Source organism: Phaethon aethereus, assembly GCF_964289735.1.
Source record: "Phaethon aethereus genome assembly, chromosome: 3".
Classification (NCBI taxonomy): domain Eukaryota; kingdom Metazoa; phylum Chordata; class Aves; order Phaethontiformes; family Phaethontidae; genus Phaethon; species Phaethon aethereus.
This window is the reverse complement of record NC_138576.1, coordinates 26,751,035-26,765,570: the sequence shown is the minus strand read 5'-3', so window position 1 is coordinate 26,765,570 and position 14,536 is coordinate 26,751,035. Positions and strand designations below refer to the sequence as shown.

At 34.7% G+C, this 14,536-nt stretch overlaps 2 protein-coding genes across 4 annotated transcripts in view; one reads left to right on the top strand and one right to left on the bottom strand.

Moving 5' to 3' along the window:
• The window catches only part of ANGPT2 (angiopoietin 2), a gene marked incomplete at both ends in the record, with an annotated part of 41,671 nt that extends 37,950 nt beyond the window's left edge, over window positions 1–3,721 (top strand). For all 3 annotated transcript variants that reach the window (XM_081998086.1, XM_081998085.1, XM_081998084.1), the window contains 2 exons: window positions 2,006–2,136; window positions 3,561–3,721. In XM_081998086.1, the coding sequence (XP_081854212.1) occupies window positions 2,006–2,136; window positions 3,561–3,721 (292 nt within the window). The remainder of the gene's footprint in view (window positions 1–2,005; window positions 2,137–3,560) is intronic.
• The window catches only part of MCPH1 (microcephalin 1), a gene marked incomplete at its 3' end in the record, with an annotated part of 133,198 nt that overhangs the window by 70,900 nt on the left and 47,762 nt on the right, over window positions 1–14,536 (bottom strand). Inside the window, exon 11 of the mRNA XM_081998087.1 lies at window positions 8,111–8,188. Coding sequence (XP_081854213.1) covers window positions 8,111–8,188 — 78 coding nt within the window. The remainder of the gene's footprint in view (window positions 1–8,110; window positions 8,189–14,536) is intronic.

Below are 14,536 nucleotides of genomic sequence, written 5' to 3'. Positions count from 1 at the left end.
ATGCAGAGCACACTGAGGTAATGCTACCTTCTCCTTCCATGACCCACTGGCTTGGATTCTTGAAGAATAACACTCCTACCTGTGAAAATGAAGCTAATAGCAAATGTCCAGTCCTCTACAAACTTGTCAATTTAAACACCAGATTTTAATGAACCTATTACTTATGCTTCCATCATTCTGTAAAACATAAAGCTTCACAAATTCTTCTTACATATTTGGTTAAAATAGCAAATAACATACATTTTGAATAAATACTTTATATATAAACAAATATTATCATAGTATTATACATTTTAAATTGTATCACAGTGTTACATATTTTGAAACAGTATCAGCCACAGCTGAAATATATGGGCAGTTCATACATCATTCTCCAGGCTCTCTGTAAATTCAGTAGATATTGTTTGATTGGTTACAGAAGAAACTAGAGACTCTACAGAATAACAGATGCTTTCCTACTACATGGTCCAGGAAATGTTTATAAGAATCTGACAGATTCATAGAGCTTTAGGTGACTGGACAGAAAAAATGCCTAAATTTAGACTAAATTCTCCAAGATTTTTAGCAACTATTTGTTGTAAACAAAGTCAATCTGACACTCAACAGAACTGATGCTGTTACTTCAACTCAAGCCTTATATGCAAAACAGTCCAAAATGATCAGTATCTCCCTCCCCCAAGACATTAGATCTTAATGCCTTAGTAGTATACAGTTGTCTCAACTCCAAAGCAAATATTTTTTCATCTGGAGAGTCCAAATCTACAGCAGAGATTTTTTTAAAGTAATACTTTAAAATACTTACAAAGGCAACCTTGCAAAATGGGTCATTACCGTTGTCCACTTACCATATTAAAAAATAATGACTGAAAACTGTCTGTAAATAGATACTTTATTTTAAAATGCAACCAAACATGGAATGCATCGTAGAATGCAGTGGATTAAAGAATATGTTTAACATTATGAACAAGAAAAAACTAAGAAAGTATTCAATTAATGGAGCAACTTCCATTACGTTGAAACATTCCTACATTCTGAATGCTGGAAAGATTATGAGTTGGGTCATAAAAGTGACATTTCATAGATTCATAGAAAAATTGAAATCAGAATGGACTTCATTTGAGTCAAACTTCCTGGTCTCAAAGCTATGAGATCAGGCCAGGTTGCTCAGGGCTTTATCCACATGGGTCTTGACAACCTCCAAAGGTGGAGACTGCACAACCCGTTCTACTGCTTGTCTGTCCTCACGGTGAAAAAAGTTTTCCTGATATTCAGTCAGAACCTCTCATTTCAATTTACATCCACTGCCTCTCATCTTCTGTTATACTAACCCATACTTCTAAAAATTGAATAATAATAATGATAATAAAAAATGAATAATACGCTGCTTAAATTAGACTTGAAAATGAAAATTAAGCCTAGGGCCTTTTCCAACCTAAATGATTCTGTGATTTAACACTAATAAATCTATGAAGGATGTGACAAGGAAGAGTAATTAGGAAAGCAGACAAGGAAATATTGACAGACTCCTAAAATATAGGTTACTGGTTGGTAATTAGTAGTCCAGGTGATGCTATTATCTCTCAGATGCAAAGTTGTAATGCTACATTGCCATGTTGTGCTAACAGCAAAATAGGAATCAAAAAAGTTTTGGTTTAAACTTTTGAACTTGATTAAAAAAAAATTTGCACACAATGTGTTTATAGTATTAAGAAATGCATGGTACATAGGAAAAATTCCAGGAGTTATTATCTATCTATCATTTTCTTCTAATATGACATGAACAAAACAGTCATCTACAAATGTGGAGGCTGTTCATTAGAATATTGTGCTGATCATTTCTGCTCATGTGAAAACATTATGCTGCAAAACAGCTTACAACAGTACATTGGCCAGAAGTGAGCTATTTGAACAGGATATTTATTGCAAACTATTCCATCATTATTTTGCAGATCAACTACCATTAACTTCCACGTAATAATTGTTTTTCCATTCCTCACTTCTACAGGATTTACCTTAAAGGACTTACTGGGACAGCGGGCAAAATAAGTAGTATAAGCCAACCAGGAAATGATTTTAGCACAAAGGATGCAGACAATGACAAATGTATTTGCAAATGTTCACAAATGCTAACAGGAGGTAGGAATGTTTTTTTTTCCTCAGTCTTCCTATTTTTCTTGGCACTGAAATTGTCTGTGAGACAAATAGTGATAATTTTGACAGTAAATTTTGACTATTGAAGAAGTCCAAAACTCACAGATAGAAACGCTAGTACGGTGACTCCAAATTAAATATTTTATCATTGGACAAAGGTTACTTAAAGTAAAACAAGAGAAGTTAAAACTGGAAAAAAAAACCCAGTCTCAAGTTGGGGTACAAGAAAGTCTGTAATTGTGGAACTAACCAGCGTTGACAGCAATTCTTCCAAAGAATGAGATAACATAGTCACAGAGATCAAAACACTTATGTGTCGTCCCCTGCAAGTTGTTTTAGCGATTCAGTTGGTCAGTGAAATGCCGCCTGATTCTTTAGGCACAAACCTAACTATCCAGAGGAGAAGAAAACCCCAAAAGCTGCTGTATACTGTACGTGCCACAGAAGGGTACAAATATTTAATTCCATATTTCAATATTCTTATGAAATGGCCATAAATTTAAGATACACCACATATATGAGATATCTACATTTTTCAAATGACTATGCACTAGTTATTGGAGTTTTAAGTGGTAATTTTATCTTGAACCACGCAAGCCATTCAGTAATTTGTTCATCTAGAGTTCCACATTCTGAAATGTAAACAACTGCTTTGTAAATTTGACTTCGCTTCCTGTTATCTCTTAAGCAATGGTTTGTTTCCCTATAGCACAAGTTGCAAGACAAAAGACAGCTTCAGTTTATCCAAAAGGATAATTGGATTACTGCCCTGCAAAACAGAACACACACATTATCGCCATCATCACAGAAGTATAAAAATATTATTTTATTAATAAAAATAAATTTTCCTTATGACCCACTAACAGGTCAGGACCACAAGGATACAAAATAAGTTGGGCTGCTTTTTTCTCCTTTTGCTTCTTACCAAGTTTCAGCACAGAGGTTTTGAACTAATCTGCACAGAGAATGAAACAGATAACTGAATTAATCCTCTAAAAACAATTAAGAAAATTTAAATTTGTGAAGAACAGGAATTTACCAAAGAGTAGATAAAAACCAAAGAAGACTCAGTATTATTATAGTCCAAGTCAAGTTCTGCCCTGAGGCTGTCAACAATGATGTTTGATATTGATAATAAATTAATCTCAATTGAAGGCCTTCCCTTCTCAATTTTAAACTACTATGTATTACATAAGCTTCAAAAATACGTAGTGAATACACAAAGACATTTCCTTGCTGAGTTTGAGGGACATATTTTATCCTAACATTTCCAAATCATAAGAATGAAAATCTGGTTTTTGATTTCCCTTTCATTTCAGGACAATGAAGTGTCCTTATATAGTATTATGAAAATTACCTGTGCTGACATTTTCATCTGCTGATGTTTCTCTTTGTTTTCTGTCTTGCAGGATGGTGGTTTGATGCATGTGGTCCTTCTAACCTCAACGGAATGTATTATCCATTACGACAGAACAACAACAAGTTCAACGGTATCAAGTGGTACTACTGGAAGGGCTCGGGATACTCTCTCAAAGCCACGACTATGATGATTCGACCAGCAGATTTCTAAATGCTTTTGCATTATGTGAATTATGTATTGTATAGTCTTCAAAGACTTAATTTGCTGAGCATATAAACACACATCTGCAACTCGTCTCATTTTCAAGCCCAGAAAACATGTGCTAGTGTTCTGAAGGGATCAGTTCAGTACAATTCCTGAATTGTAATAGCCTTGATCAGCTAACGTTTATATATTCAACCAGACACAAATTCTAAAGCATCAACCTGGTATAACAGTGATTTGGCCAAACGACTGAATAAAAAGAACATCCAAGAAACTGTCAGACAACTTAAGGACTCTGTTTTACTGATCATTTATGTTATGTATGTATTAGTAAATAACTGGAACTGTGAAAAATACCTAAAATAGTTTTAGAAATATGCATTTTGCCTCATCACTGAACTTTAAACATTACTCTAATATAAAACACTTAACTAGATCTAGAACTATTTATCTCTCTGTGTCATGTTTGCCTTTTATGTACATAAAAACCCCCAATGTCCTGTAATTAGCTCAATCCTGTAGTTAAAGAATACATTCTTTCCCCCCATAGTCTCCTAAACCACTTCTTACACTTATTCAGGGATTTTTTCCAATAGCCTGTATTACTTTATTTAACAGAGGACAAATAGCATTTAAGTACTTTGCATTTATTCTTGGGAAATACCATGTACAAAAATCACCATTTCTTTCAGTTTGTACTTATTACAGTCTATTATCTTTAAGTTACGAAAATCCCTGCAAATTAAATATAGTATGTGTTTCTTTATATTTTTATGAAGATTGCACTTTTTTCCTTTTCTTGTCATTTACCTGTAAAATAACTTATCAGTATTTTATAAACCGAGACAATGGCATTAACACCAAATGTCCGTTTGTCTATGACAATCAGTTATCACCTGGTGCTGTAGTACATCTGTACGTTTTGTAAAAATAACCTAACTGAAAAACATATGCATGTTCTTTGATAGAATTAAATTTATGCTCATGAGTTAAGATACAAATTACTACATTTTAAAAACAGGAAAAAAAATCTGAAAGTTATCTAAGGTTACACTACTGGTTTTTTTTCAGTAAGGTTAGGACTTCTCCCTAGAAATTCTCTGTAGGTAGGCCCTCAATGTATAACACAATGTGAATAAATTACTCTACTGGGTGATTTTTTCTTTTCTTTTTTTTTTTTTATTACTGTATGCTTTAAAATTGTGTACTGTGCACTGTAGTTCAGATTGAGAAGCTATTTCTTCATAAATCACACAAAATAATTTTGTGCAGATTTTTCCCCAAATTAACCTTAGGTGTTAATTCTCATGCTTAGTCTTTGCCTTAAAGTAATAATTTTGTAAATTATTATTTTCAGCAGATGACTGAATTAGTTACAAGACTAGAACATATCTCATACCAAAACAAAACAAAAACCCCAGACACAACATTTCTGGAGGCTTACTTAACAAACGGTATTGTATCTTTGATTTTGAGAAAGATGGAAGAAAACTCTTCATTTCATACTGACAGTCATTAAAGCTGCTGTTGGAGTACCCCACCACTCACACCACCATCATTCTTCACTGAACACGTCAGCATTATTAAAAGGTAGCAGAAACAAAAAATAATTCTAGTGTTACTTCATAATCTGATTTTAAATAAACCTAATGAATGTAAATTAACCGCCATCACCTGAAGAGTTGCATAAAATAATCTGAATGCATTTAAGATTACTGTTTAAGTACTTCATTGTTTCTCCAAGCAAGCTTGTAAGGATAAACATATCCTAAACTAAAAAAATACTTCACAAAATTGCCTTCATGAATTTATAAGAAATATCTTAAAGAGCAAGCCTAGTAGAGGGCCACCAAGCTAGTGGTGGCCTCCTAGTAAAGGAGCTAGACATACCAACAAGCACATAACATACGAGGAAAGGCTGAGGGAGCTGGCCTCCTTCAGCCTGGAAAAGAGAAGGGTAAGGGGAGACTTTACTGGTGTCTACAACTACCTGATCAAGGACATCGAGAAGACAGAGCCAGTCCCACATGGGACAAGAGGCAGCAAACACAAGCTGGAATCCAGGAAATTGGATTTTCTTTTTAATTTATTCCACTTACTACCATGAGAGTGGACTGGACAAGTCCCTTGGAGCACAGCATTGAACTAGACAACCTTCAGAGGTCCCTTCTAATCTAAAATATTTTATGATTCTATGAAATTTAATAGAAATGCTGAGTCTAGCTTACTGTATTTCCTGCTTCACTGCATTTAGTCAGACAACTAAAGAAAATACTCCCAGTGTTTGAGATAGTAAGCGTAATCAGCCCAATAATCTAAAAAAACCAAAAAGCTTCTTAAAAACCATGATGGAATCTGGCACAGTATGAATGCTCAACCTGGCAAAGGAAAATAGTGCTAACTTCTGGTTGACATTAATCTTCATTATTTCAGTAAGAAAACACTGTATGGCAAGAATAATTAAATATTGCATGGCTAGTTTTCATTAGCTGGAAAAAAGTCTTTATAAAGCTTAAGGCTTTTTGATGACTGTTCTGGAAAAGTGATCGAAGATATTGATGGAGACATTGAATGGATCAATTCTTTAATGAGACTTTTTCATTTTTGGGGAAAAAGGAGTAATTTATCAGCAAGGAGTAATTTATCAGCACAAATATAAAATTTTAGATTTAATATGTTTTTAAATTACATTTTATCTAATTGAGATTGGATGGCTTAAACTGCAAGCACCAAAGTGAAGTGAGAGGAGAACATTCAGGAAGAAATGCAATAATAGGAAAAAGAAGGCTGCAACAACTGCTTTGGACTTGGTACAAACAATTAAAACATAACAGCAAGATAACCCCTTCATTTAATTCCTTCCTGTAACCAAATAAATGGTATATAAAACTAGAATGCACTTCTAAATAACAAGAAAAGAAAGAGAATATAAACACCATTCAGGCTCAAATGATAATCATATCTTTACAAGTAAGATATCTGTTACAGTAAGAAACCAGAATGACGCAAGAAGGGAATGACTGGAAAGGTGATGGAAATATCACTTTGGACACCGACTTCGTTCCCCAGCAAGAGGAGCATGCTGCAAACAGAAGTGATTCAGGTTTTCTGCATAACCATAACCTCCCTTAATTTCATCTTCTCACAGTATCTCAAGCCCTCCTTACTTCTGCTCTAGGAATAAAAACTGTAAAATAAATGAAAAACAAGCCCAGCAGGAACCACTTCCAAAGAATGCTATGTAAGTTGTTACTGATAGCATACTTAGTTATTAAACAAGGTAGTCTGAGAAGAAACAGAAAACTCAAAACAGATTAATCTGAAGTACTCTGTTCTTTTTTTCATACAAATACAGAAAAGAACATGCTTCTTATTTATTTTTCACATTAAGTTTTACCATTCTTAATGTATTTGCTATATAAATCTACTTTCTCCTTTTAGAAAAAATACTACATTGTACTAGATGATTAATTTCTTTGGGCTTATTTCAGAATAACTATTAGTTTCCCTACGCTTTGAGAACATACAACTTATGAAATAAAAGTCTTCACCTTGAACATCTAAATTTACATAAATTATAGATTTGGAAAGAATGTTAAAAATAAATTCTTAACAGTTAATAAAATTATAGTAAGAATAAAGTTCAAACCCCACTAAATGTTCTTTCTTCAAAGCCCGAATGAAACTTTGAGAAACAAGTAGCAGATGATAATATATTTAACTAGCTGCTACAATATAAGAGAAATTGTGAAACCTTTTTTGGCAAAACTGTTAGAGTGATTGACTAGTAACCTGCTAGAATTCTACTTTTTTAAAAACCAGAATAAAATTACTGTTTAAGCAATGGAGTGCAGATACACTTGGGTCTGCAAATACACCATGCTTCCACATACACACTTTTGCACTAGTTCACAATTCAGTATTTGGGAATGATCATTAAAGACAAGAAAAATGCTTCATTGTACCTACTTAGTAGTTTTAGAAGCCCACAGTACTTTTCCATTGCCAAAGTAATTTCTAGACTGAAAATACTGAGTCCATGACCTCAATAATCTTTCCATTAGGCAATAACATGCCTCTCCAGTTTATATACAAGCACAGATAGAAATAAAATATGCCACAAATAAATTAAAGGACATTTATTCTTAACTAAGAAGTTAGTTTATTCAGACATTAATTGGTGAATCATTTTTTTTGCATTTTCCATGCATACCAAAGTTTTTGCACACACTTGAAAAAGTAGTGGACAAAGGAGAAAATAAGTCCTTACAGTATTTGCTTTAAAAAAACATTTTTTCTAGTAGGCCTTCTTGTTCACAAAACCTATTTAGAGGGCAAGTAATTTTCTAGATAAACAAAAGAAAGTTCACAAGCTTAAAGGGTCATTAAACTTACAGGAGCTGCAGGGAAGCTGGATGAAAGCTCATAGGGTTCCTCTGAGATCCAATGGCCCAATTCCAAAGACCACAGAACCTAAAATGAATTAAGCAGTAAGTAGAACTCTTACAATTTCTAAATAGCAAACTCTTTAAATGTATAATTAGAAGTAACAATATAGTTGCAATAGTTGGCTGAATATTTCATATACCCAAATCAAATGATTGCTGAAAAATCAAGCAATCAGAAAGATACAAATTTTACAACTGAAACAAACCATTAAAATACCAAAGTCATATTTCTATGCATAGCTACATTAAATTTTAAAACCACCTGATGATATTAGAAAAGTCAACTTTTTGTATCACGATACATAAAATTAGAGTAAATATTTGAAAAGGGAATTCATACTATATCAGTTCTGTTCTCTGGGTTCAGTTAATCATTGAGCTGCTTGACCAACCTGATCTTCTTCTATGACCAGGTGACCCGCCTAGTGGATGAGGGAAAGGCTGTGGATGTTGTCTACCTGGACTTTAGCAAAGCCTTTGACACCATCTCCCACAGCATTCTCCCGGAGAAACTGGCGACTCGTGGCTTAGACAGGTGCACTCGTTACTGAGTAAAGAACTGGCTGGATGGCCGAGCCCAGAGAGTTGTGGTGAACAGAGTTAGATCCAGCTGGCGGCCGGTAACAAGTGTTCCTCAGGGCTCGGTTCTGGGGCCGGTCTTGTTCAATATTGTTATTGATGATCTGGATGAGGGCATCAAGTGCTCCCTTGCTAAGTTTGCAGATGACACCATGTTGGGTGGAAGTGTCAATCTGCTGGAGGGTAGGAGGGCTCTGCAGAGGGATCTGGAGAGGCTGGATCGATGGGCAGAGGTCAACTGTATGAGGTTTAATAAGGCCAAGTGCAGGGTCCTGCACTTCAGTCACAACAACCCCATGCAACGCTACAGGCTTGGGGAGGAGTGGCTGGAAAGCTGCCCAATGGAAAAGGACCTGGGGGTGCTAGTTGACAGCCGGCTGAACATGAGCCAGCAGTGTGCCCAGGTGGCCAAGAAGGCCAACAGCGTCCTGGCCTGTATCAGCACTAGTGTGGCCAGCAGGAGTAGGGAAGTGATTGTGCCCCTGTACTCGGCACTGGTGAGGCCGCACCTTGAATACTGGGATTGTTCAGTCTGGAGAAGAGGAGGCTGAGGGGAGATCTTATCGCTCTCGACAACTACCTGAAAGGGGGTTGTGGCAACATGGGTGTTGGTCTCTTCTCCCAGGTAAGTAGCGATAGACTGAGAGGAAATGGCCTCAAGTAGCGCCAGGGGAGGTTTAGATTGGATATTAGGAAAAATTTCTTTAATGAGAGGGTGGTCAGGCATTGGAACAGGCTGCCCAGGGAGGTGGTGGAGTCACCATCACTAGAAGTGTTCAAAAAATGTGTGGACGTGGCACTTTGGGACATGGTTTAGTGGGCATGGTGGTGTTGGGTTGATAGTTGGACTTCATGATCTTAAAGGTCTTTTCCAACCTTAATGATTCTGTGATTCTGTGAACTGTTGGTTCCTGTTGGCCCATTTCTCCAGCCTGTCAAGGTCCCTCTGAATGGGAACACCCATCTGGTGCATCCAACACTTCACAGTTTTGTAACATCTGCAAACTTGCTGAGAGTATACTCTTCCCCATCATCCAGATCGTAAATGAAGATGTTAAACAATATTGGACCAATATCAACCCCTTCTACTGACTGAGATTATGCAACTATTATATATAATCCATGTTACATATATAAATCAGCCTGCAAAGAAGAAAAGCTCCATTTCATTCTCTTTGGTATCCTCCTCTGTCAATGTCACATTCTAGAGCATAAGAAAAGGTTGCTAACAGTGCAGAATACTGACTGTCTGGAAAATACATGCTCATTTGTGTTCCAGCTGAGCTCTGAAACACTGGATCAACATGACCCTTGGAGACTAGCAATCCTAATACTTTGGACTACTTTCAGACTTCTGTTCCCATCAGGGCCATCACAAAATGGTTAACAGAAAAATACCCTACTTGAAATGGTTATAATTTCAGATTCTAAAATACACTATTTTAAATATTTTTGGAGGGTAAAACTTTCTGACAACTATCCAGCATTTTTTCTGGGTTGATTTTCTAAACCATTCTTCAAAACAATTTATTATTATAAGTTGCAGCTGGTAGACTATAATATTAAAAGCCTCACAAAGAGTGTTCAGAGACTATCCCTCAGGTGGTAAAAGCATTGTCTTTATGGGAAAATGGAAAATGACTGAAGTTTCTACAATGGCTCTGCCCCTTAGTTGTATAAAAGGTGTTTTTCTACTAATTTCTAGACAGTCTAAAGTCTGAAGAACGCTCTGATGGAAGAAGAGTAAATTTTCCTCATTAGCTTCATCACTGTGAACTGAGACATAAAGTTTCTCATATAGGTAAAAGACTGGTAAGTTCTTTGCCAAGTTCACCCACTGTTACACAATTCAACAACTTTCCCCTTTTATAGATATTTGAGCTTTGTAACATCCTTCCTGTAGTTGCCATTTGGCATGCCTTAAATACGAGTCAAAAAAAGCATTGTTACCCACTAGTGAGAGACAGCATGATTCATACAACCTTAAAAACCACTGCAACCCCCCAATAACCTGCTGCTCCTACAGCAGCAGGTAGTATTAAGTAAACAAGAAGTGTATATATATCCCCAAAATGGGATATATGGAATTTATTAGAAAGTAAATCGCCGTGTTTAAGATAATTCTACCTCTGGCAGTCACAATTTCCCTAGATAGTTCTCTAGCCATTTCAAATAGATGATGGTGATTTCTTACTGTTAGCACAGCCATGCACCATTAAATTGTTGTCATTATTTACCTTAGAACAAGCTGAATTTCATCAGTGCATGAAATCATCCCCATGCTTGTTTCATAATTAACTGAAATATTCTGTATTTTTTTTATTCTTTTGGAAGATGCCATACAAATCCATACATTATTAGGTTTAATTTAAACTATAAAACTTTACCTCATAAAATTTGGGAAGCAGTGCTATCAGATGTTCCCTTTGGACAACAATTGGCATAATAGATATAAAGCACGATAAAGTTATCCTTTACAATGTTACAGCTCACTGACTAAACAAGATTCTAAACCGAACAGACTGATTATAAACTAGTAATGTAAATCTTATAAAATGACCTAACTGTATGTAGGAAAATAACTTCCTGTAAAGGGCTCTTTTACCCCAAATCTATTGCTATAAAAAGTAATTTGCAAACTGAATATAGAAACTAATTTTGTTATCAAAAACAAGTACTACAGTCCAAAGTAGCTCATATTTGACGACTTTCAGGGGAACCAGTAACCTCACACATGAACTGCTACAAAAGCTGGTGCTTTGTGTGATGTGGCAAGTAGTTTTTTACTTGTGAAGGGAGGTGTCCAATTTTGCAGGCTACTGGAAGTGAACAGTGATTTTTTGTTGATGATGAAAAGCAGCATATTTTCAAAATTACTGTTGAAGTTTATTACAAAAATCCAAAGAATATTATGTTTATTTTTAGAAAACACACAACCAAATATTTGAAAATGCAACAGCTGTACAAAAAGAGAAAATAATTTCTATAGTCATATCATACCAAACCTAAAAATGAGTTAAGCACATTAATAAATCAATGACCTTTCAAAAATATTCAAAACATTACTGTGTTTAGCCAAGAAAAGTGTAGTAACTTCTTAAAAACATTCAGTTAAGCCTGCAACTTAGGATTTTATGTTATAAATTTTAAGATGGTACCTGTGCATATTTTATATAATATACAAAAAGAATGTTGAAATCTGTTAGCTTTATACTTAATGGCTGTGTATATTTATTGCAAATAAAAGAAACTCGTTAATCCAAGCCATTTTTCTTTTAATGACAGTATAAATCAACTTTAACTGATCCAAGAAAATTGTAACTTCTAATACAATTCTTAAAGACATGCTGTATGAAAATAATTTCTTCATAAATCATCTTGAGCATGAACAGATGTATCATGCTGTATAATGCATACATCATGTCCTTATAGTACCAAAATGATGTTTGTACCAAGAGTAACTGGCAAACAACCCAAATAGATTAAAACATAAACCCAAAAGATTAGTTATGATTAAGTAATCCCATTTCATTTTCCAGGCTAATTTATAGTAACAACCTCTATCAACCCTTGTAGTATTTACAGAATTTTGTTTAGAAATGAGTTTTGTTTATCTTAACAAAAGATGGATTAATGCTTGTCTATCATGGTTCTGTACTTGGATACAAAGGCATCGTATCTATTTTCCTAGATAAAAAGAAAATTAGATACAGAGTTCATGAACAGGTCCTGCAGTAAATAATTAGGTCACCACTCACTAAAACATTCAGCTTTCATGAACACAAAGGCAAGAACTCTACTTTCTAAGTCACTGAAAGTTTGCTTCTTGGCAGAGAAAAATTTTTAACCAGTATATTTTCATAGCAACACTAAAAAAAATGCTTCAAATTAATGTAGGACAAAATCAAGTTATGATTTGCAATATTATTCTTGAGCAAATTACTTTTTCTTTTTAAGTCAGTAATATCTTTCTATTCAACAGTTCCTGAGAATGTGGAAAAAGACCAAGAAAAGCTGAAATACTTCAGAATATAAAAATGTTTATCTTGAGAAGAAAGAGCTTTCTAGAAGTTTTCAAATGTGCAGTTACAAAAGATTTAACTTAAAATGTAATGATAAGGCAGTACAGTATGGGTCAAGCATGAATGCTGGTTATAGGAATATCAGAAGACAGGAAAATACAGCTGATAACATTGAGATATTAAGAATGTATCAGATTCTAGTAGAATGCAGTCTTGCTGGTCATGGGAGGACCCAAGAAAGGAGGAAATAGGGAGGGAAGAGGCAAATGGGAAAAGTATAGTTTTTCTGTGGACTTCTTACAACCATAAAGAATGTTTTCCTTTGGCTTTGGACTCTAGCATCAAGTTGATCAATCTTCTGTTACTTTGAGCTCAAGTATGGACTATTTTATCTAACTCAGTAGCAGGCAACCTGTGTGGCATAGAGCTCCAAGCGTCCTGCAGGTTATACAGCAGGTATAAGGTTAGCCTTGGTGCAAAGTTTTCCTTTGTATATCCATATCAGCTATGTTCTTTTATTCACACTATATAGGAAAATTTATGTCAAATATCAAGTTCTCAAGGGTCTGAAAACACACTGCTTGACTAGTCATTATTTAAGGCCTCTTACCCATCTAGCTAGCACACTGAATGATCATTCAGTATTTGTATTGAGTAACTCATCTTGAAATACGTAAACAGAGTGCTATGAAGGTTAACATTTAACCTTCACAGGTAAATTTGATATTTCTCCAACACACATCTTTAAAAAGATAATTTTAAGTTTTTCTCAGAAGAAGAAAAAAATATTGCAGCTCAAATTATCTTTCCATGTTACAAGTCAAAAGGCAGAGGTAAATAGTATTTCAGCTTCTTAAAATGTTGAGAAACATCTTCCAAAAGACAATCCTCACTGCTCAAAACGAATACCTTGTTTAAAAGGTACTACTGATTTCTCCAGACTGATTATTTTAATTATCAAATTTCAAGTATTTTACCAGTGAAAGTACATATGGTAGGATTGACTACAGCATAGAAAGGCATTTAAAGGATTCAGTATTGTAGCATTAATAAAAGGAAAAGATTATTTTGCTTAAATGAAATTCTCCTGACTAATTTTCTACAGAATTCCTCATGATGGTTAAGTAAGGCTTCAGCTTTCTCTTCTCTAGTTAAAGTATTCAGCTAATGAATTCGGGTAAAAAGATGACAAAATTGTGCCATTGAGTCAATTAGAAATAAGACAATAATGCTTTTACATTATAAGATGCATAGATTTGAATAATTTTTTAAAAAGTTCAAAGCAGTATTTTCTTTCAGTGAAACAAGTGACTTAATTACTTGAGGGATTAGACATTTATGGACAAAGTTGTACCCAGCCTCAGTGAACAGTTCTAAGAAAATTAGAAGTAGCAATATTCACAGATAAGCAGATACTATAAGATTGAATAAACTTATGATTTGGAGAAATGAATTCTGAAGTTTTTCTCTAGTTCCTCCTCATGCAGCTCTCCTAGTAACTTTAGAACTTTTTCTAAATAGCAGCTCAATAAAATGAATGAAGACAGTGTCAGCATTTGATCCAATAATACTTACAGGAACAAACTAATCTTTGGAACAATTCCATTTAATTTATGGGTATTATATGAGGGATACAGATGATCCTGTGATGAGTCTAAAAGGTAGACTGTAAGACAGCAGGAGAAAATTTGGCATTGTTACTAGTCAATACTGGTCTATGAAGAGCATGTGTTGATGTTTTCACCATGGATCCATTCATAGAACCACAGTGC